General features: G+C 42.8%; 1 protein-coding gene across 6 annotated transcripts in view; it reads left to right on the forward strand.

Moving 5' to 3' along the window:
• The first annotated feature begins 836 nt into the window (after nt 1-836).
• Nucleotides 837-26,359, forward strand: part of Dpp8 (dipeptidylpeptidase 8) — a 55,203-nt gene continuing 29,680 nt past the window's right edge. For 2 of the 6 annotated variants that reach the window (NR_172080.1, NM_001394091.1), the window contains exons 1-11: nt 857-1,351; nt 3,395-3,528; nt 5,503-5,775; nt 10,967-11,079; nt 12,500-12,673; nt 15,413-15,581; nt 20,494-20,604; nt 22,208-22,336; nt 22,948-23,009; nt 25,615-25,715; nt 26,027-26,204. Coding sequence is in view for 5 of the 6 variants with exons in the window: in NM_001394091.1 (NP_001381020.1) it covers nt 3,513-3,528; nt 5,503-5,775; nt 10,967-11,079; nt 12,500-12,673; nt 15,413-15,581; nt 20,494-20,604; nt 22,208-22,336; nt 22,948-23,009; nt 25,615-25,715; nt 26,027-26,204 (1,326 nt within the window). In the remaining variant the exon portion in view is untranslated. Of the gene's footprint in view, nt 1,352-3,394; nt 3,529-5,502; nt 5,776-10,966; nt 11,080-12,499; nt 12,674-15,412; nt 15,582-20,493; nt 20,605-22,207; nt 22,337-22,947; nt 23,010-25,614; nt 25,716-26,026; nt 26,205-26,359 lie in introns of all 6 variants that reach the window. The other 4 variants (XM_006243256.5, XM_006243254.3, NM_001394092.1 and 1 more) reach the window with 4 other exon arrangements.

A 26,359-nucleotide genomic window follows, 5' to 3' on the forward strand; every position in this document is an offset into this window, starting at 1 on the left:
TATATCCATTTACAGAGAGAAGGCCCTAACCTGAAAAAGAATGGGTGGTCTACTAAAGATCTTAAACATTCAAGACAAAGTTCTGGAGGCTGGAGAGATGGTTCAGAGGTTAAGAGCGCTAGCTGCTCTTCCAGAGGTCCAGAGTTCAATCCTTAGCAACCATCGGTGGCTCACAACCATCGGTAATGAAATCTGATGCCCTCTTCTGGCATGCAGGTGCACATGCCCATAGAGCACTCATATATCTAAAATAAATAAATAAATAAATAAATAAATAAATAAATAAATAAATAAATAAATAATAGTTTAAAAAAAAGACAGATTTCTGTATCCAAATTCACGTGTTTTCCTCCCCATCATAACTGTAATGCTGAGGTCTCCAAAATTATAGTTGGCCTCTGGCATCTCAAAAAGGTGGGAATTTTGGCTTTCCACTCTAATGCAATGTGTGTGTGTGTGTGTGTGTGTGAGAGAGAGAGAGAGAGAGAGAGAGAGAGAGAGAGAGAGAGAGAGAGAGAGAGAGAGAGTGTGTGTTTGGATGACAGCCTGCTGGACCTGGTTTGCTCTTTCGGAAATCTTGTAGGCTCAAGTGCCTGTACCTACTGAACCATCTCACCGGCCGGTGAACAGGGAGTTTATCTACTTTGAGTAGCCAACAGAGGTGGAGTGAAAGTCTGTTGATTTCTTTTGGAAACCCCGCCCCGCTACCCCCCACCCCCGTAAGACAGTCCATTTGGCGCGCCTCCTCCCGCCGCTCGGGGGCGCTGTAGGGCCTGCTCGCGCGCGGAGGTGAGAGTCATCCTTTCTTGGTCCGGCCGCTAGCCTTCCTCTGTCGGAGGGCGGGGCTCGAGGAACCGGAAGTGCCGAGGCCTCCGGTGCTGTCTTCTCCGCCGCCGCTTTTAAGTCCCTTCGTTCGCCGCCTGGGTGCCGCGGGGGCCGCCGCCGAGGAAGCTGCTGTGGCCCCGACGGGAGCGGAGGCGGCGCGGCATGAAGCGGCGTAGGCCCGCTCCATAGCGCATCGGGACGGTCCGGGCGGGCCCGGGGGAAGGTGCAGTATCCGCCCGCTCTCCCTCCCCTGCGCCCGCGAGGCCACGGCGCTCCGGCCGGCCGCCCTCGGGCCGCTCCCGCAGGGAGAGCGGGCGGCTGGGCCCCGTTGGCCGGAAGAGGAAGCGCACACTCTGATTGCGAGGCCGCCAACGTTCGCTAGGCGCCCCTGAACGCTGGCTGCTGCCCGCTCGGACTCGCACGTCCGTTATCTTGATAGAGCCTGGCTCGGGTTGGGATGCCGGGGACGGTCCGGGCTTACGGAGGAGGAAACGGAAATCCGCAGAGGCGAAGGGGTTCGCCTGAGGTCCGCCAGTGGCGGATGGGATTCACCTTTGGACTCGCTGCTTTTCCCCAGCCGGTGTTCCTTCCTCCTGCTTCACTCTAGATCCATTCCTCCGCTCTCTCTGTCTCGCTGCCATTCTGTTCCACCCATTCGCTACAGGGTCCTTGCCCTTCCTGTCCAGCTTGCTCATCCTCTTTAACTAAGCCTTGCTGTTCCTACTGTCTTCTCGCGCCACATTCGCTGCCACACCTCTCCTTCCTCATTCATAGCTTTCAAGCCCTTACCTCGATAAACTTTCTCAGCTGTAGACACCGAAGAGTGAAAAGGCTAGGCTCCAGTGAGGTGTGCAGGGTCTAGACGACTGATTGGTCTTTACTGTAAAAAGCTACGGGATGCCATTTCTGTAGACCCCACCCCAAGAATCCCGAAGCTCTTTTTAATCCAATATGTCATTCTCGGAATGAGGGGCTTCGCACTTTGGGGAGGTGTCTTGACTCTTAGCCAATTGCTACTAACATTTTTTACCCCCGCTTGCCACATAGCTCCCTCACCTCTATGTGGCATACAGAGCTTGGAGTCTAAACTGTTAACAACATGCAATTTATTGTTGCAAAATAACACACACATTTTTTTCCTAAGCTAGACTATCAACTGGCTTCGTGATTATTTTTTTTTTCTTTTTAGAAAAGCTACTTGTGGGGGTTGGGGATTTAACTCAGTGGTAGAGCGCTTCCCTAGCAAGCGCAAGGCCCTGGGTTTGGTCCCCAGCTCCGAAAAAAAAAGAAAAGAAAAGAAAAACTACTTATCTCACTTATTTTCAATATTATGGCAAGAAAAAGAAGGCAAAAATGGAATACACTTTAAACGAATAGGACATCTTTGTCAAAAATTCTAGCTGGCTGTAGTGGTGCATACCTGTAACCCTAGCATTTGTGAGGCTGAGGCAAGAGGATCTTGAGTTCAAGACTAGCCTCGGCTACAGAGAGACGCTGCCTACAAACGGAAAAGTGAACACAATTTAGTTGATTAAATTCAAGTTCCCTTTCTGCAAACAATGGCCCATAATGCACACTCCATTGTACTGAATTTATTCTCTCACCAGCTTGATATGACTTTATGTAAAAGGAACATAGGCACATAGAAATAAATTCTATCTTTGTGTGTGTGTGCTTGTGTGTGCTCGCGGCTCTACATGCACATGTCTTGGGGATCGTGAGGATAACTTTTGGGAGTCCTCCCTTTCCACTTCGTTGAGGCAGAGTCTCGATTGCTGCGTACTCCAGGCTAAGCCGATTCTCCTCTCTCTGCCTCCCTTGTCGCATTAGGGGTGCTCGGTTGACAGACGCTCCAATGCTTTCCTGGCTTTCCGAGGATCCTCAGACTTCTGCCACAAGGGCTTTTACCTTTTGAACCAATTCCCTGGCCCTAGAGATAAATTACATCTGCCAAATTCAAGGCTTTACATTTGACACCTCACATCTACATGCCTTTTAAAAAAGGCATGTGTGTGTATGTGTGAGGGTATGTGCATGTGAGTGCAGTTCCTATAGAAACCAGAGGTATTGGACCCCCCTGAGAACTGGTCTTATGGGTGGTTGTAAGCAGCCAGAAATGGCTACTGGGAACCAAACTTGGGGCCTCTGCACTAGCATTATTAACTCTTAACTGCTGAGCCATCTCTGGCCCACTTTTGCAATTTTTCAAACCTATAATTTTCCCTTTAATGTGTCTGGGCATCAAGATTTACACCTCCTGTCAGAACTTAGCTACTCAATTTGAGTTATATGTTTCTGGAGAAAGTAATTTTAGGGCTGAGCTCGTTAGCAAAGGTCTGCGATTTCAGCACTCAGGAAGCTGAAGCAGGAGGACTAAGAATTCAAGACCTGCCTGGGGTTTGTAAGACCTATCAACATAACAGTTTTGACAAATTGGAGATCCAAAAGAATTCAGGCATATATTACACTAACAGGAAATCTATCAGTTAAATATTTGGGGGTTTTTAGGCTTATTTTTTGACCATATATGGTCCATTTTAATGATCAACATCTCTTATCTGGTAAGCAGGATTGGATGGTGAGAAAAGGAAAGATTCCTGTGAGAAGAGATCAGGATGAACGGAGAGATCTGTGCTTAAAGTTGGGCCAGGTGAAAATGATCTCTTTGAAAGTAGAGATCTGAGCAGATGAAAATACCATCAGGTAGGCACCAGGGAAGGTCCAGAAGTGGAGAGGGTGGGGCTGTGAGATGTACGCATTATGTTGAGGATGGATAGGACCCTGTTTTAGAAAATTCAGGCCACATGTTTTGAGGATATATTTGTATATAGAGAGTATCGGGGAATCCTGGAAACTAGTTAAACAGTTGTGAAAATTGCACAACCTATGTCGCACAGAATATTTACTGTCAACAGTGGCAGAATGTCATTTAAACTGTACAGTGTGTGTATGTGTGGAGACTAGCACAGTTCAGAAATTTCCAGTTTTTAAATAGAAGTTGACGTGAGTTTTTAGATAGAAGGACTCTCAAGTTATTAATGACTCCAGCTGGGCAGTAAAACTCTGGAAGTCTACTGAGCTGCTCTTTTCTGTTCCTTGGCCTTGTGCTTGCAAGGGGTAGAGGAGCGATAGGATTTCCCACTTAAGAAAACTGAATTGGATTGGTATAGATTCTTTTCATTTTAGTCCCTTGCTCCATCAGAAAACTAGGTCCTTTGACATACTTGATTGAAAGTAGGCCTTCTAGCTTTTAGTTGGGCCAACAGCCACCACTCTCAGGTACTGCCACCTGATACTCTGAGTCCCAGTTGGTCTCAAAACCCAATTCTCTGCTGGATTTTAGTCAGTGGAGCCCTGGATGCCCAATGAGAGTGTTACAACTATACCCAATGTAACAGTATTTGTACTATTTTGTTATTGTTACATTGAGTGATAGTATCATGTACAGAAAATGATACAACGCCCCACTGTGCATAGGTCAGCACTTTTGCATACCAGTAATTCAGGTTAGGTGAACTGACTCACAGCTTGCACCTTCCGATTACTTACATTGCAGGTAACTTCTTAGCATGGATTGATGTTAACTGCAAAGCAGAGCTTTAAAAGAAAGACATCATCTTAAATACACAGCTATGTATTGATTGTTGGAGAAGTAGTTAATGGTTATGTGAAATGGTTACAATGTAATTTGTTTTAGTTTGTGGAACTGCGATTGAACCCACCACTGAGCAACATCTCTATATGGTTTCCTGATAGCCTTCTTGTTGTATTTATCTTTTTCTCATACTTTGCTCATGTTCTGTTTAAATATCAGAAAAGATCAAGAGGAAAAGTGTATCTTCTGGGTTTGTAAAATAAGCATAATCAGTTTTCAAGGCTATTAAATTATTATGGTGTTGAACTGGCAAATTGGATATGGACTTATAAAATGCTGATGTGAATGCAATATGCTTTCTTCACTGATCACTTAGATTCATTAAAGCCACTTACAGACAGCCTTTTCCTTTTCTGAGTAGGAAGTTACATCATCAGGAAGACTAGTCATGTAACCATCAGTGAACACTAAGTATCACGAGTACTTGATAGTGCCTGGAGAAGAGCAGGAAGTTCAGAATGTGTCAGGCTGTGTTTGGTTGTCAGGAGTCCCTCTCTCATAAGAGCAAACAAGGCATTTTCTTAGGTTACTGCCCCAGGTTGTTAAAATTTCATTGTAACAATGTTGTTACCGTTCTAATTTGTTACATTAGAAACAGAGCAATCAGCATTTGTTAGATGTGTTACTTTTTAAAATGCAAAAACACTTACCTCCTCTGGCACATAGCTTCACTATTGACATGCTCTGGAGTGGAATGTAACAGCCAACTGGCACACGGCCTGTTTCCTTCCAGTGTGGGAAAGGAAAAGGAATTTTGGCAGGAGATACCCAAGGAGAGCCTTTTATAAAAAGTTCCCAAAGGGATTTATAGTCACTGTGAAATTGACATGACCTCAATTTAAAAAAAAAAAAATCCTTTTTGGAACTGAGCACAGAGGTGGAGGTGGGGGACGCCATTACTGCTTTTCTTATTAGGTTTCATTACAGTTGTGCTGAAAGGCATATTATTTATTTACTTGGCCGTTGTAATAATATGATAGAAGACGGTCCTGTAAACAGCCTTTTGTGCCTTGTTTTCCCAGGAAGATGCAACATGGCAGCAGCAATGGAAACAGAGCAGCTGGGTGTCGAGATATTTGAAACTGCAGAGTGTGAGGAGGGAAATGGTGAATCACAGGATCGACCCAAACTGGAGCCTTTTTATGTCGAACGGTATTCTTGGAGTCAGCTGAAAAAGCTGCTCACTGATACCAGAAAATATCATGGCTACATGATGGCTAAGGCGCCACATGACTTTATGTTTGTGAAGAGGGCGGATCCAGATGGACCTCACTCAGACAGGGTCTACTATCTGGGTGAGTACGTTGCACTCTCAGCGAGGACACACCTCGGGTGTGAGAGCTTACTGTAATTCAGAATCGACTTTGCTAATAAGCAAATCCGTGACTTGTTTCTTTTAAAGGGAAAAAAAAATCACTTTTAATTTGAAGAACTTCTGTTCAATAGCCATGCTAATTTTGATTCATTTCATTAGGTATTTTTACTTGCAGGCAGCAAGTAATTGAGCATGATCTTTTTGACAAAGATGAAGTTAACCTAAGACTTGATTACAGTGATTAAAGCTGGTTTGAAATGTTTTTCCTGTGGATGGTCAGATAAGAACAAATTGTAAACCCTTTAGTGTGCGCCTGTCCTTGGCAGCTACAGCTTCCACTGTTTTAAACCAAGTCTTGGTCTCTTCTTCCTGGCCATTTATTCCATGCTTAAGATCTGACCACATTAAATATATCAGTCCACTTAATGTTTTTCCTTTTCTGTGCTGGGGATTGAACTCAAGGCCCTGTGCATGTTACGAACATACACATTCCATTCCTGAGTCACCCCACAGCCTCTGAACTTCCTTGTTGTGGTTGCAAGTGTGTCATTAGGTCTTTTATTTCCTTTTTATTAAATGCATTTATTTACTTATGTATGTGTGTGCATGTGCATATACCACAGCACCCATGAGACAGTCCAAGGACTACCTGTAAGAGTTGGTTCTGGGGCCGGAAAGATGGCTCAGTGGTTAAGAGCACTGACTGCTCTTCCAGAGGTTCTCAGTTCAACTCCCAGCAACCACATGGTGGCCCACAACAATCTGTAATGGGATGCTCTCTTCTGAAGTATCTGAAGACCAAGTACAGTGTACTCGCATATAAATAAATCTTAAAAAAAAAAAAGAGTTGGTTCTGTCCTACCATGTGGCTCTCAAAAGATTGAACTCAGATGGTCGGGCTTGGCAGTAAGTGACTTTTCCTACTGAGCCATCTGGATGGCCTCTCCTAATCTACTTTTCTATTAGGAAAAAAGTCTGGACACAGGATGAGACTGAAGCAGGAGGATCATGAGTTCAAGGGCAGCTTGTGCTACAAATAGCAAGTTCCTGACTCAAAAGAAGTTTCCTCCTTCAGAATAGCTGCCCATTTAAGTTTCTTTCATTCATTCATTGTCGTCATCATCATCATCGGAAAGAGTTTATTTATTTATTACCTTTATAACCCAATATCAGCCCTTCCTCTCCCAGTACCCCCTCATGCAAGTCCTCCCCCACCCCCCTTTCCCTTCTTTTTTCCCTTTTCTTTTGAGAAGAGGAAGCCCCTTCTGGGTGTCAACCCTCCACCCCCCTTATAACATTTTTTGGTACAGCATAAGCTTTATGAGGAACAGAAGACACATTTCCACACATGGCCTTCAGACCAGTAGAGTGCAGGTCCCGGTGCTCGCTCACAATCCTCAGTGGAGACACTTCAGGCTTTGCCACACTGCACATTCTCCAGGCTCTGGTACATCATCAGCACTCAGGTTGTTCAGAGACACGTTCTTCTCTTGGCCAAAAGCATAGAGGGCCTAGATCTTGGCGGAACCTCCGAATATTCTCTGATTAGACAGGGCAGGTCGGGTGCACTTCTTCAGCTCCACGGAATTTTGATGAATGAAACCCTCACACCCTGGCTACCCTGTGAATCTCAAATAGCCCCAGCTGTGCATCTTGCTAGCCTCATTCCTTATTAATTATTGCATGTGTGTTTTAGAGACATTTCCTAGAGTTCACATCATAATTGAAGATTGGTTCTTTTTTTAACTTTCAGAATATTTTGTTCTATAATTGCCTCGTAATGAGCAGTTATATTTTCCTGATTCCCTACTCTGTGCATGTGTGCGTGCGCGCAAACAGGGCTAATAATCTAATTTTCACAAAAAATCAGGACAGAAACCGTCCTAGTCACTGTCTTAGTCATTCCTGACAGTGGAATTTCTTTTTTTTTTTTTTTTCCCTTTTCTTTTTTTCGGAGCTGGGGACCGAACCCAGGGCCTTGTGCTTGCTAGGCAAGCACTCTACCACTGAGCTAAATCCCCAACCCCGACAGTGGAATTTCTTAAAGAACATATTCTGATTTTTTATTGATATTGCTGAATGTCTCCTACAAAGAGGCTGTGGAGTTGGTATTTCTGTTCAGTCATCTCCACAAGACCTCTAACCCACAGTTGATGTGCTGATCCTCTTGCCTCCGCCTTCCACATACTCAGTACATGGAGCATCACCATACCAGTTACGGTACTTTTTTGGTGGGGGTAGGGTCAGGGTCTCACTATGTAGTCCTGACTTGCCAGGAACTTTCCATGTAGACCAGGCTGGCCTTAAATCCACAGAGATCTGCCTTTTCCTGCCTCTCCCTCCCAAGTGCTGGGATTAAAAGCATGTGCTATGACACTCAGCCCTGGTTGTGGTTTTTTAATGTTTAGAAGCATTTTGTATGATGAGGGAATTTATTCATTACAGTATTTTCTGCTGGGATTTTTGTCTGTCTGCCTGCCTGTCTGTTTTTGTTTGTTTTGTTTTGCTTTGTTTTTGAGACAGAATTTCTCAGTGTAGCTCTAGCTGTCCAGGAACCCACCCTGTAGACCAAGTGGCCTCAAACTCCCAGACTCCCAAATGCTGGAATTAAAGATGTGTACCACTGGGGCTGGGAATTTAGCTCAGTGGTAGAGCGCTTACCTAGGAAGCGCAAGGCCCTGGGTTTGGTCCCCAGCTCCAAAAAAAAGAACCAAAAAAAAAAAAAAAAAAAAAAAGATGTGTACCACTTCACCGGGTCCCTGGCTTGTTTTGTTGTTGTTGTTGTTGTTGTTGTTTTGGTTTGGTTTGGTTTTGGTTTTGGTTTTGGTTTTTTTGGTTTGTTTGTTTTTTTGAGGTGAGTCATTTTTGCATTTCAGATACATTTATCAATGCCACGTCATAAATGGTACCTGGAGTATACAGCAACATTCCATGTTCCCATCTAGCATAAAGGGCTTAAGTTTTGCTTGCACAATTCATCTTGAGTGGGCTCAGGGGACAGTTTAATGGAGGCCGAGGGCAGGGGCAGGACAGGAGCCTTTCAAAACTTTGCTTTTTTGGTCAGCACTCTTGATTTTATGAAGGATGAAGGCCATTAACCCCATTCCTACTCAACTTTACCAGTAAACCTGGTATAATATTGTTTCACAGGGACCTGGGCATTCTTTAGAAGACTTTTAAGTAGCTCAGCAAGTTCAAGGCCGCAGGTCTCGCCACACCAGCCTCCACGCAGACTGGGAAAGGTCACTGAGCAGGAAGGTGCCACACGGGCCTCCTAGGAAAATGAGTGGAGTAATGAGTTGAGTCTTTTAAGATATTTTAAAACTCATAATCCTCCTGCCTCAACATTCTAAATCGGGAATTAATAGTGCTCCACTGTGGATGACTTTTTCAGTTTTGTGTTTTCTGTGTAGTAGCTTTTGCTCCATGCTTAGGATCCCTTCCACCTAGATTTTGTTTTGTCTGTGGTTCACTTGCTCCTTTCTTGTGTCTCCCTGGCTCTTCAAAAGCAGGTTGTACAGCACCTTTCAGTAGGAAGACAACGTTTCTCCCTTTCAGGTCTACCTGCGTGCATGCCTGAGTGTGTGTGTGTGTGCACCATTCAGATCTGCGTGTCGTGTGCATGCATTCGTTTGTCAAGGCAGTGTGCGCACACTTGCTCCTGTGTGAGCAGGACACTGACTTGTCACGTGGGTGCCGGCATTGGAACTCTGGTTCCTGTGACTGTGCAGTGCGTGTTCAGTTTTGTTTTGGCTTCACCTTCATGGTTAGAGTGTTTCTAGTCTGTTCCGCATGTATTCCGTTCCATGCCGCCCTGATGGGTGCCACTTCAGTCACATTGTGTTTCTTCAGATAGACCTGGCTCCAGTTGGGTTAGACCTCTTTTCTTTTCCCTTCTCCAGTAAAGCAAAAGACGTTCAGCAAAGCACACATCAGATCCTGTCATTTCACTAAGTATACTTTCATTCGGAATTCCAAAAATAATTGTGTTTACAGTCACAGAACTTTATAATGAAGAAAAACTAGAATTAACTTAAACTTGTTTGTTTCTAAGTACAATTTAGGTAGTTAAAAAAGGGAAGAAATTTTCAAGTCTGAAGTCACACTGTTGTTAATAGAAACTAACAACAAAGCCAAAAAATGACAGTTGTCTTAACTCTTACGTTGTCTTTATGCTTTAATAGTTTTGTCTTGAGATGGACTAAAATCTAAATATCAAAGTTATCTGAGTTAAGTAAGCTCAGGGTACTTGCTGCTCTTCTGTAGGACCCTCATTCAGTTCATAGAACCCACATCCTCAGGTTCATCACACCCCCCAGTAATTCCAGCTCCAGGAGATGTGGCGCCCTCTTCTGGGCTCATTGGGTACCTACACATGTGTGTTATACATCTATGAATGCTGTGCCTGCCGCCATAGAGTTTTAGTATCAGGATGAAACCTGAGTGTTTTCTGTGAAACTTTGGGGAGTTTGTGTGTGTGTGTGTGTGTGTGTGTGTGTGTGTGTGTGTGTGTGTGTGTGTGTGTGGAGAGAGAGAGAGAGAGAGAGTGAGTGTGAGTAACTGTCTTCAGACACACCAGAAGAGGGCATCAGATCTCATTACAGATGGTCGTGAGCCACCATGTGGTTGCTGGGATTTGAACTCGGGACCTCTGAAAGAGCAGAGCAGTCAGTGTTCTTAAGCACTAAACCATCTGTCTAACCCAGGGAGTTGTTTTATATTTACCTCTTGCTTAGTTTTTTGAGACAGAGCCTCTTCAATCTGCTCAAACTGGCCTCCAGCTCACAGTCCTGCCTCCTGAGAGCCAAGATTGTAGACACAGGCCTGACACTGTTAGAAGCTTTGGCAGTCTTGTTTTTCTTAGTTTTTTTTGAGACAAGACTTCAGTTAGCCCAGGCTGGCCTCAAAATCCTGATTCTCCTAAGTCTAACTCCTGAGCTCTTCCATTATAGGCAGTTGCCACCATACCTAGCTTGAAACATTGTTTTTATTCAAGGAAATCTCCAGGGCATGAAGCATGTGCATACCCTACTTAGTAACATCATTTTGGTTCCTGTGGAGTGGAAACTATGGTAATGTGTAGAAGATGTTATGTATTTACCACTGTTACTGTAACAAGGACAGTATTACAAAATAATAATGTGGGTTTTGTTTTTATTTCTTCCTTATAGCCATGTCTGGTGAGAACAGAGAAAATACACTATTTTATTCTGAAATCCCTAAAACCATCAACAGAGCAGCAGTCTTAATGCTTTCTTGGAAGCCTCTTTTGGATCTTTTTCAGGTAGGAACAAGTATTCTAATTTCTATGATTTGGTTTCTATTTCTTCATTTATTTCTGGGAAGACCTTCTTCTAGAGTTTTATATTTTAAGTAGATGTGAATAAAAAGGGATTAAAACATTTCATTGCTTTTACATGTATGATTTTTAAGTTACTAAGTTTCTGTATCTAAAATCATAGGCTGTTATAATTCAATATTTTGGTGTTTTGTTTCACTTATTTTAAATGTTTTGGTTTGTGTTTATGAATGTTTATGCACCACACATATGCCTGGTATGCATAGGTGTCAGAAGAGGGTACTGGATCCTCTGGAACTGAAATTACAGGTGGTTGTGAGCCCTCTGATGTGGTACTGGCAATCAAACTCAGGCCCTCTGGCTGAGTAACAAATAATCTAACCACCGAGCCAGCCCTCCGGCCCGATTTTGTCTTTAGTTAGTTAGTTTTTGAGGCAAAGTCTCACTATGCAGATCAGGCTGGCCTTGCGCTTCTGGTGGTCTCTTGCCTCTGCCTCCTGGAACTTGATAGATACCTGTAATTCTAGTACTCAGGAGGTGTAGAAGCAGAAAGGCAAAGCTACCTACTATCCCCCACCTCCACCTCCACACAAAACAGTCTGTTCTCTCGGCTTGCTTAGGGTATGCTGGGCTACTATGTCCAATCCCTACTAAGGTAGCTGGGGAGATCTCTGCTCTACAACTAACTGTGCAAAACTACTGAATCATGGCTACCTATAGAGGGCAGAGGGCCTTGACTACTGAGATGATGGGCTTTATTTTTGTTTTCTTGTCGTCGTCATCGTCCTCCTCCTCCTCCTCCTCTTCTACCTCCTCCTCTTCCTCCTCCTCTTCCACCTCCTCCTCCTCCTCCTCCTCCTCTTCCACCTCCTCCTCCTCCTCTTCTTCTTCTTCTTCCTCCCCCTCCTCCCCCTCCTCCTCCTCCTCTTCCCCCTCCTCCTCTACCTCCTCCTCCTCCTCCTCCTCTTTCTCTTCTTCCTCCTCCTCCTCCTCCTCCTCTTCCTCCTCTTCCTCCTCCTCTTCTTCCTCCTCCTCCTCCTCCTCCTCCTCTTCCTCCTCCTTTTCCTCCTCCTCCTCCTTTTTTGAGACAGGGTTTCTCTGTGTAGCCCTGGCTGTCCTGGAACTCTCTATAGACCAGGCTGGTCTCAAACTCAGAGATCTGCCTCCTAAGTGCTGGGATTTAAGGTGAGCACCTCCACAACTGGCTTATTCTTGTTTTCTAGTTATGCAATAGTGATTAAATGGTTCTATACTACAACTTCAGACTTTGTGAAATAAATGTGGTTAGAGCTGCTTGCGGCTTTTGAGTTACAGTGGATGTGAACAGTAGAGATGCTAGGATTTCAGTGAACTTCGAAGACCAGTTGTTAGGAAACTGCAGTGGATAACTTTCCTTTTGTCCTAGGCAACACTAGACTATGGGATGTATTCTCGAGAGGAAGAGCTACTCAGAGAAAGAAAGCGCATCGGGACTGTGGGGATCGCAGCTTATGATTACCACCCGGGAAGTGGGACATTCCTGTTTCAAGCTGGCAGCGGCATTTACCACATCAAAGATGGAGGACCACATGGGTTCACAGTAAGCTGCAGTTACTGTAACTGTGTTAACTGTTCTGAGATCCTAAAGAGAATTTGTACCAAAATCAGAAAGGAAATTAAGGTCAAACAAAATGGTCAGTTTATTACAGCTAAAAAATTATTATGTTTTTTAAAAACTTTAATAATTTATTTTTATTTTATAGGTATTGGTGTTTTGCCTGCTTCACACATGTATGTCTGTGGGAAGGTGTCAGACCTTGGAGTTATGGACAGGTGTGAGCTGCTATGTGGGTGCTGGGAATTGAACCTAGGTTCTTTGGAAGAACAGTCAGTGCTCTTAACTTATGAGCCATCTCTCCAGCCTTTAATTTTAGTTTTTAACTTTAAGAGTTGATAGTTTGGGACTAGGAAGAATGGCTGGGCAGTTAAAAATGCTAGCTGTTTAATTTCCAGCACCTACATGGTGGGCATAGTCCTAGGGGATCTAACACCCTCTTCTGGCCTCTTTGAGTACCAGGCATGCAAGTGGTGCAGACGCACATGCAGGCAGAATACCCATGCACAGAAAATAAAGGTTATAAGTAAAATCTTAAAGAAGCAAACAGAAAGCAGATGGGCACTGGACGAATGGCGGCTCAGTTCTCAGCACATATAACAGGCGCTCGCAGCTACGGCAACTTCAGCTCCAGGGCATCCCTGGCTTCTGCAGGCTCATGCACTCACATGCACAACCCCAAACACACAGAGACACGTGTGCACAGTTAAAAACGATAAAAATAAACATTTTTTGTTAAAAAAGAGGTTAATCATTTTTCCAATGATAAAAAGATACAATGTTTTCTTAGATTTAATCTCTCTCTATAGTATGGTGTGTATGTGAATGGGTGTGCGCATGTGTGTTTATATTTGTATGTGTATCTTTGTGTGTATCTGTATGTGTGTATGTGTATCTTTGTGTGTATGTGTATCTGTGTGTATGTGTATCTGTGTGTATGTTTGCATGTGTGTATGTATGTGTATCCGCGCGCGCGCGCGCGCGTGTGTATGTGTGTGTGTGTGTGTGTGCGCGTGTGTGCGCGCGCGCTCGCGTGTGTGTGCTGGTGCTCTCAGGTTAGAGGTGTAGCCTCCCTGGAGCTGGAGTTGCAGGTAGTTGTGAGCCGTCTGAAAGTGGGTCGTCAGCAAGAGCGGTATATGTTCTTTATGCCTAAGTTACCTTTTTAAAAAAGATTTCTTTACTTAATGTATATGAGCATCCTGTCGCTGACACTCTTGAAGAGGGCATCGGATCCCATTACAGATGGTTGTGAGGCACCATGTGGCTGCTGGGAATTGAACTCATGACCTCTGGAAGAACAAATAGTGCTCTTAACCACTGAGCTATCTCTCCAGCCCAAGATACATTTTTTTTTTTTTAATGTTCAAAATGTTTTCTGTGCTGGAAGATGCAGAAATGGCAGTTTTCTATTTCCTCTGAGTGCTGAGAGAGATTTTGAAAGATATTATCACAGGCGATTTTTTTGTTGTTGTTTCCCTGAAAACCTAATTATGTTAATGAATGCATTTATATTTGGTTTTATTCTAAGTAATTCTTTATGAACAATTGGAAATATTCTTTTGGTAGAATTGTATTGACCTTAGCTTCCATTACATTACAATTTTTGGGATGAGCTGGAGAGATGGCTCAGTGGTTAAGGCACTGGCTGCTCTTCCCCGGAGTCCAGGTTCAATGGAGAGAACCCACATGGCAGTTCATAGTCGTCTGTAACCCTAGTCCCAGGGGTATAATGCCCTTTTATGGCCTTGTCAGCCACCAGACACACATGTGGTGCACAGACATACATGCAGACACCACACTATATACATAAAATGAAAAGTGAATCTTTTTTAAAAGTTAAACATTTTTCCCCTTATTTATGTATTGTGTATGTGTGTATGCCTCAGTGTGTGTGTGTGGAGGTCAGAGAACAACTCCCTTGCTCTGTTCTCTTATTCCACCATGTAGGTAGGACCCAGGGACTGAGCTTGGTTGTTGGGCTTAACAACAAGAGCCTTTACCTGCTAAGCCATCTAACCATTCCTCATTACATATTTTATAGCCAAACTTACTTTTATTGATAAAATTAATTTTTAAATGTTTAATGATATTTTCAAAATTGTGTTTAAAAATATTCAACAAGCCTGGTATAGTACACACAGCAGTGCAGTACTCAAGGCAGAGCAAGTGGATCTCTGTGACTTTGAGGTCAGTCATATTCACTTAGTGAGTTCCAGCCAAGGGCTGTAGTGAGACCCTGTCTCAAAGAGAGTTCAGCAGATTATAGTCACTCCATTAAACAGACTGAGCAGCAAAAGTTGTGAAATGCTGCTGTTTTGGTGTGTAGTACATTATTTTTTATCTTCTTTTACTCTTAGCTTTTCCATTTATCATTTTTAAATATTTTTTAAAGATTTATTTATTTATTATATGTAAGTCCACTATAGCTGTCCTCAGACACACCAGAAGAGGGCATTGGATCTCATCACAAATGGTTGTGAGCCACCATGTGGTTGCTGGGAATTGAACTCAGGACCTCTGGAAGAGCAGCCAGTGCTCTTAACCACTGAGCCATCTCTCTAACCCCTCCATTTATCATTTAAAAGAATCCTTAATATGTTAAACTAATTGAAAATATTTCTTTCTAGGATGCAGCTGTCACAATGTACATTTAAATTAGAAATGTCATTTATCTTAAAAATTTGTATTTATCAACCTGATAACTTAAAATGTTTACTTTTCTAGCAACAGCCTTTACGGCCCAATTTAGTGGAAACTAGTTGTCCCAATATACGAATGGATCCAAAGTTATGCCCCGCTGATCCAGACTGGATAGCTTTCATTCACAGCAATGATATTTGGATATCGAACCTCGTAACCAGGGAAGAACGGAGGCTCACCTATGTGCACAATGGTAAGGCATAGCTCTGCAGCCTGGTTCTGCTGAGATGATTCGAAAGCAACATAAGCTGGGTGTTCTTCATTTTTAAGTTCAGGTGTTTAACATTTTAAAGGTGCGAGAAGGAGAATGCATGGGCAGCCCCCCTTAGGAAAATGTATGGTCAGCTCCCCTTAGATAACGCCACTCTTAGCCATTTTCAAGCACACAGAGCACCTCTGCCATGCTTGTTCTTTAGGCCTAGAAGGACAGCCACCAGTCCCCTTAAACCCTTCTCATTAAAACAAAAAAAAATTTTTTTTTTCGAGACAGGGTATCTCTGTGTAGCCCTGGCTGTCCTGGAATTCTCTCTGTAGACCAGGCTGGCTTCAGAGATCCATCTGCCTCTGTATCCTGAGTGCTGGGATTAAAGGCATGGTCTACCACCACTCAGCCATTACATGAAATTTTGATTTTAAAAATATTAGATTTGTTTGGAGGATACAAACAGAAAAAACAGTTACACATCTTCAGAACCTGTCTGAAAACAACCTCCCAGTTTTTGAGAGCCTGCTTAGCTGTTACTGTTGTAATAGGAAAAGTGGAATGTAGAATCATGTGCACTGTGGAAATATTTAAGGAGGCTTTGTTGAGTGACAAATGGAGTCTGAGGTAAGAGGAATTCAAGTTCAATGCTGTCTTAGTCAGGGTTTACTGCTGTGAACAGACACCATGACCAAGGCAACTCTTATAAGGACAACATTTAATTGGGGCTGGCTTATAGGTTCAGAGGCTCAGTCCATTATCATCAAGGTAGGAAGCATGGCAGCATCCAGAACAGGCATGGTACAGGCAGAGCTGAGAGTTCTACATCTTGTTCAGAAGGCAAACAGGAGAAGACTGGCTTCGAGGAAGCTACGATGAGGGTCTTTTTAAAGCCCGTGCCCATAATGACACACTTCCTGCAACAAGGCCACACCTCCTGAGAGTGTCATTCCCTGGGCCAAACGTATACAAACCATCACAAATGCTGTCTCAAAAAACAACAGCTGGGCACATTGCCGCCTTTAATTCTAACACCTGGCAGGAAGAGGCAGGCAGATCTCTGCATTCGAGGTCAGCCTCGTCTACAGAACAGTCAGGAATACATAGTGAGACCCTGTCTCAAAAACAACAACAAAACCAAAAGTTCCCAATGGCAGAACTTGACTTTACCGCAAATTGATTGCTGGACTGAGTACACATGGAAGAAGTAATGTGTGGGAAAGAAGGCCCTCCTGTAGCTGCCACCATTTTCTCCATCCTCAGGCTCTCTGACAATGTGTGGGTCATTCTCTACACATCTCACTCATGTGTTATGTGCAGTTAGGGCTGTGATAACTGTGTCTGTAAAGGACACACACAGACATTTGTGATGTTACCATTGGTCATTCCCTAAGCAATATAGTGTAGCAGCCATGTGCATTGTCTACAGTGTAAGTAAGTAATGTCACTAAGTCTACATGAGAATGCAGCTGGGGCCTGGGGAAGCACTGTGATGTTTATATAAAGAGACTTAGGCATTTGCAACGTGTGATATTTGAGTAGGTCTTGAAGGAACCAACCTTTAGTGACTGTAGAGGAGAATGGTAGCAACAGTGCAGACTAACAGTGGCGATGCTGACCAACGAGCCGCAAAGCAAATGACTAAGAGCAGAGTAGAGTGAGTCAGTTGTGGACTACTGGAGTACCAAGAGAAGTGGTAGTTGGGAAAACTCAGAGGATGAGCTGAGCTGACCTTAAGCGATGTCTGTGTGTTAGTGAAGTAGTACAGAAAGGGGGCTGTGAGAAAGGTCTTACTCTGAAGGTGCTGGGGCACTCAGTTGTCCAGGCCTGGCAGGGTCAGTGGAGGGCTCTTCAGCAGTTGAGCCAGGAGGCTATGGTTGTGCTGGATATAAATAGTTTTGGATACTACTGACTGCAACACCCAGGCTTGGCAGCTGCCATTACTGGACTCATGTGATGCAATGTTGGAGGACAGCATAGAGAGAAAGGAATAGGGACAAGTGTTGGAAAAGTACACATTTTGGTGTTTCTTGAGTTTCCTTTAACACCAGGAAGTGAGAAGAATGTTCAATAGCAGCTAGTTAATGAATCTGTTGAAAATTGAAGCCATTTTCTATGCTGTTAACAAACACTGATCAGTATATACCCAGGATATACCCAGTATATACCCAGGATATACCCAGTATATACTGTATTTGAGACTGGGACTGCATAGCTCTCACAAAACTGTAAGTAAGGCATGTTAAAGTCTTTGGGTTTTTTGGTTTTTTGTTTTTTTTTTTTTTTTTTTTTTTGAGACATGCTCTCTCTTTGTTTTTATAGCCCTGGTTGTCCTAGAACTTGCTATGTAGAGTAGAACTCTAGAGATCTGCCTGCCTCTGCATCCCAAGTGCACTGATAGTGTGTGTACCACTATGCCTGGATTTCTTTCTTTTGTAAAATGATTTTCCACAGAGAATTTTGTGAAGATTAGCAGAATTTAAAGTAGAAAATTGTAGAGGATGTTACAGTTTTTTATCATCTTTTCCTTTACTATACATATAGGTATGTGGTATATTCATTATTTCTAGTATTAGTATAGTGGATCAGAGCACAGGCAGAGAACATAGAATAATAAAACACCAGGTTATCTGAGTTTAGTGTTGGGTCCACCATTCACTAATTCTGACCCCATCACATTTGTTAATTTGCCTCCTGGTTTCTACATTTGTAAAACTATGAGCCAACTGAGTGGTCATCAGGGCCTTCACGAGTCAGTGTGTGCGGTGTTCAGACTGGTGCTGAAGCACAGGAAGGCTGGAGATGTCTCTAGAGAAAGGGGCGGGGCGGGGGGCGGGGCATGCTCAGCCTGGGTGTCAATCAATAGGTGGAGATGAAAGCTGGCCTTAGAAAGTAAATGTGGTCAGTCAAGGTCAGTGCTTGCTCTTGCTCAATATGATGGAGAAATTTATAACTCCTGGTTCCTGCCCCAGTTACCCTGTGCTAGGAAGACAAGGTGATACCAGTTACCCAGGAAGTGTGTAACTTGTAATAGTGGCAGAGATACAAGCCAGCATCCCATCCCTGTCCTCATGTCTAAAGGAGAGCAAAATGGGAAACGAAGTTGTAGTCCACATTTCAGAACGCTCTGAACACACTGTTGTCGTTAGCTTGTGCTAAAACTTGTTTGGTAGTAAAGCCTGACCCGACCGCCTTGAGAGTATTTATAAAGTTTGCCCTGCTCGGTGTGCCTTTCCTTCAGCTTGCTGCTGGATATTAGGTTACAGCCTTTCCGATTGTGGGGCTGTTTATGTAACATCAGACATCATAGATGTGCACTGTATGAAGAGACTATGAATTCCCAGAACCCAACTCAATTTGTGGATAAGGGAGCATTGGTTCTTGCTGTACATTCATCTCACACAATGTAGAATACAGATGATCAGAAACGGTAGATTAAAGCTGGGTGTACTGGCGCATGACTTTAATCCCAGCATTTTGGGAGGCAGGCGGGCAGGCAGGCCAGCCTGGTCTAAAAAGTGCGTTTGAAGATACCAGGGCTACCCAGAGGAAAAAACAAACAACAACAATAACAACAAAAACCTAAACAAACTCAAATCTTACCTGTTTGCTGGGCATAGTGGTATGCCCACTCAGGAGGCTGAAGCGAGACAATTCCTTGGAATTCAAGACTAGCCTGGGCAGCATAGTAAGACCCTCTCTTTAAAAAGGAAAATAAAATCATAAAGGCGTATCACAAAACAAAAGTGAGAGGATTGAGAAAACCAGCTGCTGGAACTGTCACACTGTTAGTAAAATGATAAACATTCGTCCTCCCAGAGTTAGACACTCACTGACCAGCCACTCTGCTTCAGATATTTGCTCAAAAGAAATGAAAGCACACGACCATGGACATTATCGTGCAAGAGTGAATGCTTATATCGTCTTTATCCACAGTCACCTAGAGCAGCCCACATGTCTGCAGAAGAATGGATGAAAAGGACCCACAGCATCACCCAGCACGGTGGTCTCCACTGTTACTCCCAGTACTCAGGAGGCAGAGGCGGGCCAGTCTCTGAGATGAGCCTATCACATAGCAAGAACAGTAATAACAGTCTTAATTACTGTTCTATAGCTGTGATGAAATGCCAGGACCAAGCCAACTTATGAAAGGAAGCATTTAATTGGGAGTTTGTGTACAGTTTCAGAGGGTTAGTCCATGATCACCATGGCGGAGAGAGTGGGACAGGCAGGCAGACATGGAGCTGGAGGAATAATAGCTGAGAGCTTGCTCATCTCTGGCCCACAAGCATGAGACGGAGAGAGACTGGGCCTGCTGTGCACTTTCGAAACCTCAAAAGCTCCCCCCCCCAGTGACATACCTCCAATAAGACCACACTTCCTAATCCTTCCCAAACAGTTCCACTAACTAGGGACCAAGCATTCAAACCTGGGGATCTATACTGGAGACCATTCTCATTTAAACCATCCCATTGTCTGTAAAAAAAATCCATAGTGTCAATGGACTATTACTTACCAAGCAGGAACTAAGAACTGACAAATGTCAAAACATTCATGATTTTCAATAACAAAGCACATTAAATTATACTGTAAACATTTTGCCAGGATACAAAATCTTACATAATAATGGCTTTGTGATTTATTTGTTTAGGTATTTATTGGTGCTAAGTGTACTAGAACCAAGACATGCTGGGCTCTACCAGTGACATACCACAGCGGGATGAGACAGATTTGCCCAAGGTCTTATGTTAGGTAAATGGTGAAGCCTAGATTTGAATTCATTGTTTAGCTCCACAATTTACCACTATCCTCAGCTACCTTTCTTTAGAAGTGAAGGAAGCATTTTTCTCTGTTCTATTGCAAAAAGAGAGTTCAGGGGATAATTTGCCTTTTGTTTGTCCAGAGCTAGCCAGCATGGAAGAGGATCCCAGGTCAGCCGGGGTTGCCACCTTTGTTCTTCAAGAAGAATTTGACAGATATTCTGGCTACTGGTGGTGTCCACAAGCCGAAAGAAGTAAGCAAGTTCAAAGTAGTGTGTTACAGGTCACTTGTAAGTATTAATGGGTTTGTCTGGAGATTGGCTGAGTACACAGAGCTTAAAGCTGGAGCAGTAAGTTAAAATGTAATGACTAAGCCCTACTAGTAGCTATTCAGAAACAATCCCCACATGAATTCTAGAAGAGACGGTTACATTCCGCCTCAGCACCTCACGTGCTCCTTGCTGGTTTTTCAGCAAGAAAAAACCTGGCCTGTGTAAGGTCAAGCAGAATTATAGCAAGATCCACAAAATGACTGAGCAGCAACCACATGGACAGATGAATGTGTGTGAATGACTGACTGAGAGGTCCACACAACCTAACACAGCTCAGTGAGGAATTCACTTACGATCACATATCTTTTATAGACAAAATGAGAAACACAATTTGTGGAGCAATATTTCTTAGGTATTATGCTTCAATACGTTCTTCTCTGCTTCGTCTTTTTATTTTTTAAGATTTATTTACTCTTAATTCTGTGTGTGTGCGTTTTCCTGCATGTATGTAAATATACAAAGGACAGAAGAAGGGATCAGATCTTAGGAACTGGAGTCACAGATGGTTGTCAGCTGCTACATGGGTGCTAGAGACCCAGCTGGGTTCTCTGGAAGAGCAGCTGTCTTCTGCTAGGAACCAGTAATAAATCTTATGACATAACTGCTGTCTATAGCTAGCAGTTTGAATATTTCTTCCGAGGACAATAAAAATACATATTTTAGTCCATGTCTTAGATTTGGACTTTTATTTTAAAATGTAGACGTTTGACCATATAATTATACAGAACAATATCTTATACAAACCACCCAATATAACTAAACTTTTAGCATTTTATAGGAAATATGTATTATTAAATAATTCAAAATATAAGATATGTCAAAATCCTTCAAGGTGTTTCCCCTGTATATATGCATATAGGTATATATATATATATTTTTTTTTCTCTTTTCTTTTTTTCGGAGCTGGGGACCGAACCCAGGGCCTTGCGCTTGCTAGGCAAGCGCTCTACCACTGAGCTAAATCCCCAACCCCCGGTATATATATTTTTAACTACACCACACAGTTACATTCTTTTTCCTCCCAAAAAGATAAACTTTAAGTTCTAATAAAAGGGACTTGGAAGTCACTAGAAGATGCAAAAGAATTCAGTTGTATTGAATGATTAATGTCAATGGTCTTGCTCTGTATAATTGTGGCAAAACATTTACATTTTAAAATAAAATGTCCAAATCTCAGATATGACTTTTAAATATTTTTTTTCATGTTCCATTAAAAAAGTATTCAAACTTTTAGCTGTAAACCAGTAATAAGGCCTACGTACACAAAGACACACATTCACCACAGTGAATAAATAAATATAGTTAAAAATTTGTTTTGAAGGCAGAACAGGCTGGAAGTGCAGCCCCATGGTAGACTGCCAGCCTAGCATATTCAAGGACCTGAATTTATTAATCCCTACCGCCACTGATGCAGTCTAATGCATAAATTACTTCCCTCAGTGAAATGCCTAGTTTTAGAAGGAATTGTGAGCAGAATGTCCTATAATAATTATTCTAAATTTCTAATACCTAAATTCCTTTTAAGCTCCTAGTGGTGGTAAAATTCTTAGAATTCTCTATGAAGAAAACGATGAATCTGAGGTGGAGATTATTCATGTTACATCCCCCATGTTGGAAACAAGAAGGGCAGATTCCTTCCGGTACCCTAAAACAGGTACGGTATTCCAGTGCTCTGTTTATTCACTTCCTCCTCTACTGCTGGCTCATGCTGGTAGCCCAGTGCTTGGAAGCCTGTGTCAGCATGGAGGCTGTCAGGAGTTCCAGGCCAGACTGGGCTACAAGATGAGCCCTTGTCTCAAAACCAATCCCAAAATGTGCAGTCATTGAAGTGTGTAGTCAAGTCAACAGCTTTCGTAAGGTTTTTATTCAAGTATAACTTGGAATCTTTAGTTGCTTTCAGAGGGGGGTCTGTTCATAAAACTGGTAACTTGAGCTTAGGGAACTCAGCTAGCGGGCATCCCTCCCTGTCAAAGACTTAGGTGATTTTGTTCTTTCTAAATAGTTGGGCTTTTGTTCGTTTTGCTGTTTATAAACATTTTAATTAGAGAAATAGTAGGCAATTTCCCTTAGTTTTCATACCGACTCTTTCTAGCTTTTAGGCTTTTTTGTTTTGCTACCCATGTGAATTTGAGGGAGGTTCTAAGATGTTTGCACAATAGAGCCCAGCTGTATACAGTATTACGAACTTACACAGTCTGAAGGGCGGGGGCATGAAGAACTGGTTGGGGTGATTGTGGACATTATCATTCATGTTTCTTTCTAAAGGCACAGCAAACCCAAAGGTCACTTTCAAGATGTCCGAGATAGTTGTTGATGCTGAAGGAGGGGTAAGTGTAAGGCACTAGTGCTCTGTGTTTTGGTTGTGATGCCTGTCAAACTTGCTGAGACATTTGTGGTTCATGATTTATAGTTGACCTAATTTTCTCCCCTAAGAGAAATTCTCTCTAGGCCTGGGAAGAGGGGTATAAAGGGACCTGTGTTAAACCCCAGAATGCACATAAAATAGTTTGCCGTTGTAGTATGTGCCTGTAATCCCATCCCTGAGGCTGTGAGACAGACAGACCCTGGGGCTCTCTGACAGCCAGCTTAGCCTGCCTAATGAACTCCAGGTCAGTGAGAGACAGTGTCCCTAAAACAAGAACCTAAACCCAATTCTGAGATGTAAACAAATCATCTGGCCTCTGCACACATCTGTCACCACACAAACACACTGCATTCCTGGAGACAGTTTGGTTCTTTGCCTCCATAATTATTCAGTCACTGAAACAGTGGCTTACCTTCCGTGTTGGGCATGCATCAAATCTGTGGAGACTGAACAACCCATATTTCTCTTGTACTGCTGCTCTCTATTTGGACATGCTCACAAGATTAGTTAAGATGCGGACTTTAGCAGAGCTGGAGAGATGGCTTAGTGGGTAAGAGCATATGCTGTTCTTGTAGAAGACCCAAATTCTACTCTGAGCACCTGTGTCAGAAGGGTTGCCACTGTCTATAACTCCATATCCAGAGGAGCTAATGTCCTGTGTTGATTTCCACCAGTGCCTGCACTCATGCGTACACCCAATATAGACGCACAATACACATTCCTAAATATAAAGCTTAAAATATTTTTTAATGGGGTTGGGGATTTAGCTCAGTGGTAGAGCGCTTGCCTAGGAAGCGCAAGGCCCTGGGTTCGGTCCCCAGCTCCGAAAAAAAGAACCAAAAAAAAAAATATTTTTTAAAAAGCAAATTTTCTTTCTGGACATTTTTTAAATTATTATGGTTAGGTTTCTTCTATAAAGATCTTTCTATAAGGATCTTTCTATAAAGCCTTAGCTGCCTGGAATTCTCTGTAGAACAGGCCAGCCTCTCACAAAGATGAGTCTGCCTCTGGATCCTGAGTGACTGCTGGTATTGAAGATGTGTACCACTATGCCAGCTTTAGACTCTTTTACTAAGATATTGTTTATGTACAATACAGCTCATTCATTAAAGTCTAAGGTTCAGTGGCTTTCTCTGTAGTTGCAGAATCCGGCAGCCAGAGTCTGTTTTAGAGCACTATTACCTCAGAGAGAAGCACCTCACCCTTAGCTACAAGCTCCAGTTCTAGGCATCCATGTAAACAAAATCACGCAGTATGTTGTCTGGATTCTTTGTTTAGTATTTTCAAAGTTCATCTATTTGCATCATGCATTGGAAAGTGAGTGTGTGTGTGTGTGTGTGTGTGTGTGTGTGTGTGTGTGTGTGTGCGCGCACGCGCACGCGTGGGTGTGTATGCGCACGCATGCCCATGAGAGGTAGAGAGAGATCTAACTCAGGACCTCAGTCATGCTACCATTCTACTGAGCTACGTCTCTAGCTCAGTGCTTTATTTCTTTTTCTTTTTATCTGTGTGCTGGGGACAGGAGCAGTAGATGCAAATGCATGGAGCCAGCAGTCCTTGATCAGTTTCCACTTTCTTTTTTGTTTATTTTAAAAAATTGTATGTGTGTGGGTATTTGCTTGTTTGCTTGCCTGTGTACTGTGTGTGTTTGATGGGTTTTTGGGTTGTTCATTTTTTTGTTCTTAAAAGGAAAGCTGTCATGAAGCCAGACAGTGACATGTGCTTATATTGCAGGAGGCTGAGGCAGGAGCCTCATAAGTTTGAGGCTAGCTTGGATTATGTAGTGGGACTATGTCTTTTGAGAGAAAGTGAAAAGGAAGCGTTAGAGAGAGAACCTGCTATGAATATGTGTGCACTCGGGTGTGGGTGTGCAAGTGCTTTTGAACATTTATGTTTTTATTTCTCTGGGGTGTACCTGGGACGACACTTGGGTCATGTGATAAGTCTCTTTCTAATCTTTTGTGGAGCTACCAGTCTGTTTTGAAAATTATCTTTCCACCAGCAGTACACGAGGGTTTCCGTTTCTCCACGTCATCCTAATAGCTGTCACTGTCCGTGTTATTTGTCACAGCTATCTACTTAGAAGCCATAGCTCACGGGGCTACATTTTCCTATGGCTAATGCTCCCGATGTTTATTGGCTACTTAACGTGGTTTCTTTGAAGAGCTAACTATTCAGATCCTTTGACCATTTTTTAAAATTTACTTATTTTTTAATTGTGTTTGATAAACTTTTAAAAGAAAAAGGTTTGCCTATAGAGTCCATTTCGTTAATATATTGTACAAATATAGGGACTTAAGGACTATCACTTCTAGATTCTAAACCTAAAGTGAGCAAAACTTGAGCCTGTCAATTATTGTCAATGGCTTTGTTAGAAAAAACCCTAAGGAAGACTTTGAGATCATGTCAGTGGCCGTCCTGGAGTTTTCCTGACTGCTGGCTTTGCTTTACTGTTCACTTCAGACCTTTTAAGTGCTTGTCTGAAAAGATGATGATGTAAGTAGACTAGACTAGTGAGTGCGTTATTTTCTGCCTTCTATAACTATATTCCCTTTTCTTCCTACCAGATTATAGATGTCATAGATAAAGAACTGGTTCAACCTTTCGAGATTCTGTTTGAAGGAGTTGAATATATTGCCAGAGCTGGATGGACTCCAGAGGGAAAATAGTGCGTATGTTAAATTGTCACTAAATTACAACTAGTTTAGGATCCAGAGTTTAAAATGCCAGTGCTGTAGGCTTTACCTTCCCATGTAACTCGGCACTATGTTATTTCTGCTCAGGCCTTTCCCTGAACTCAGTGAATGTGCAGATGTGTAAGCATAACTATACACCATTGTGATTATAGGAATAATTTTTTAAAGATCTGTCTTTAAAAAAACAATAAATAGGATTGATAGGTACCAAGGGAGAGAGCAGAAGGTTATTCATTTCTAAGACCTTGCTGTATTCTTTATTTCTCCTTGTTCCTTTGAACAGTGCCTGGTCCATCCTTCTAGACCGTTCCCAGACTCACCTGCAGATAGTTCTGATCTCCCCTGAGTTATTCATCCCGGTAGAAGATGATGCCATGGACAGACAGAGACTCATAGAGTCAGTTCCTGACTCCGTGACACCGCTGATCATCTATGAAGAAACAACAGACATCTGGATAAACGTATGCATTTCTGTTTCTTGAACTTGGTTATACATTTTGTCAGGATACTCAGGCAGGTGGACTTCTATAACAAGCTAGCAAAATGTATCCTTGAGTTCAAAAGAATGATGGTTCCAGAATGGAGTAGTTTGTAGCAGAAAGTGGCAGCTCAGGAG

Source organism: Rattus norvegicus, chromosome 8 (genome assembly GCF_036323735.1).
Source record: "Rattus norvegicus strain BN/NHsdMcwi chromosome 8, GRCr8, whole genome shotgun sequence".
NCBI lineage: Eukaryota > Metazoa > Chordata > Mammalia > Rodentia > Muridae > Rattus > Rattus norvegicus.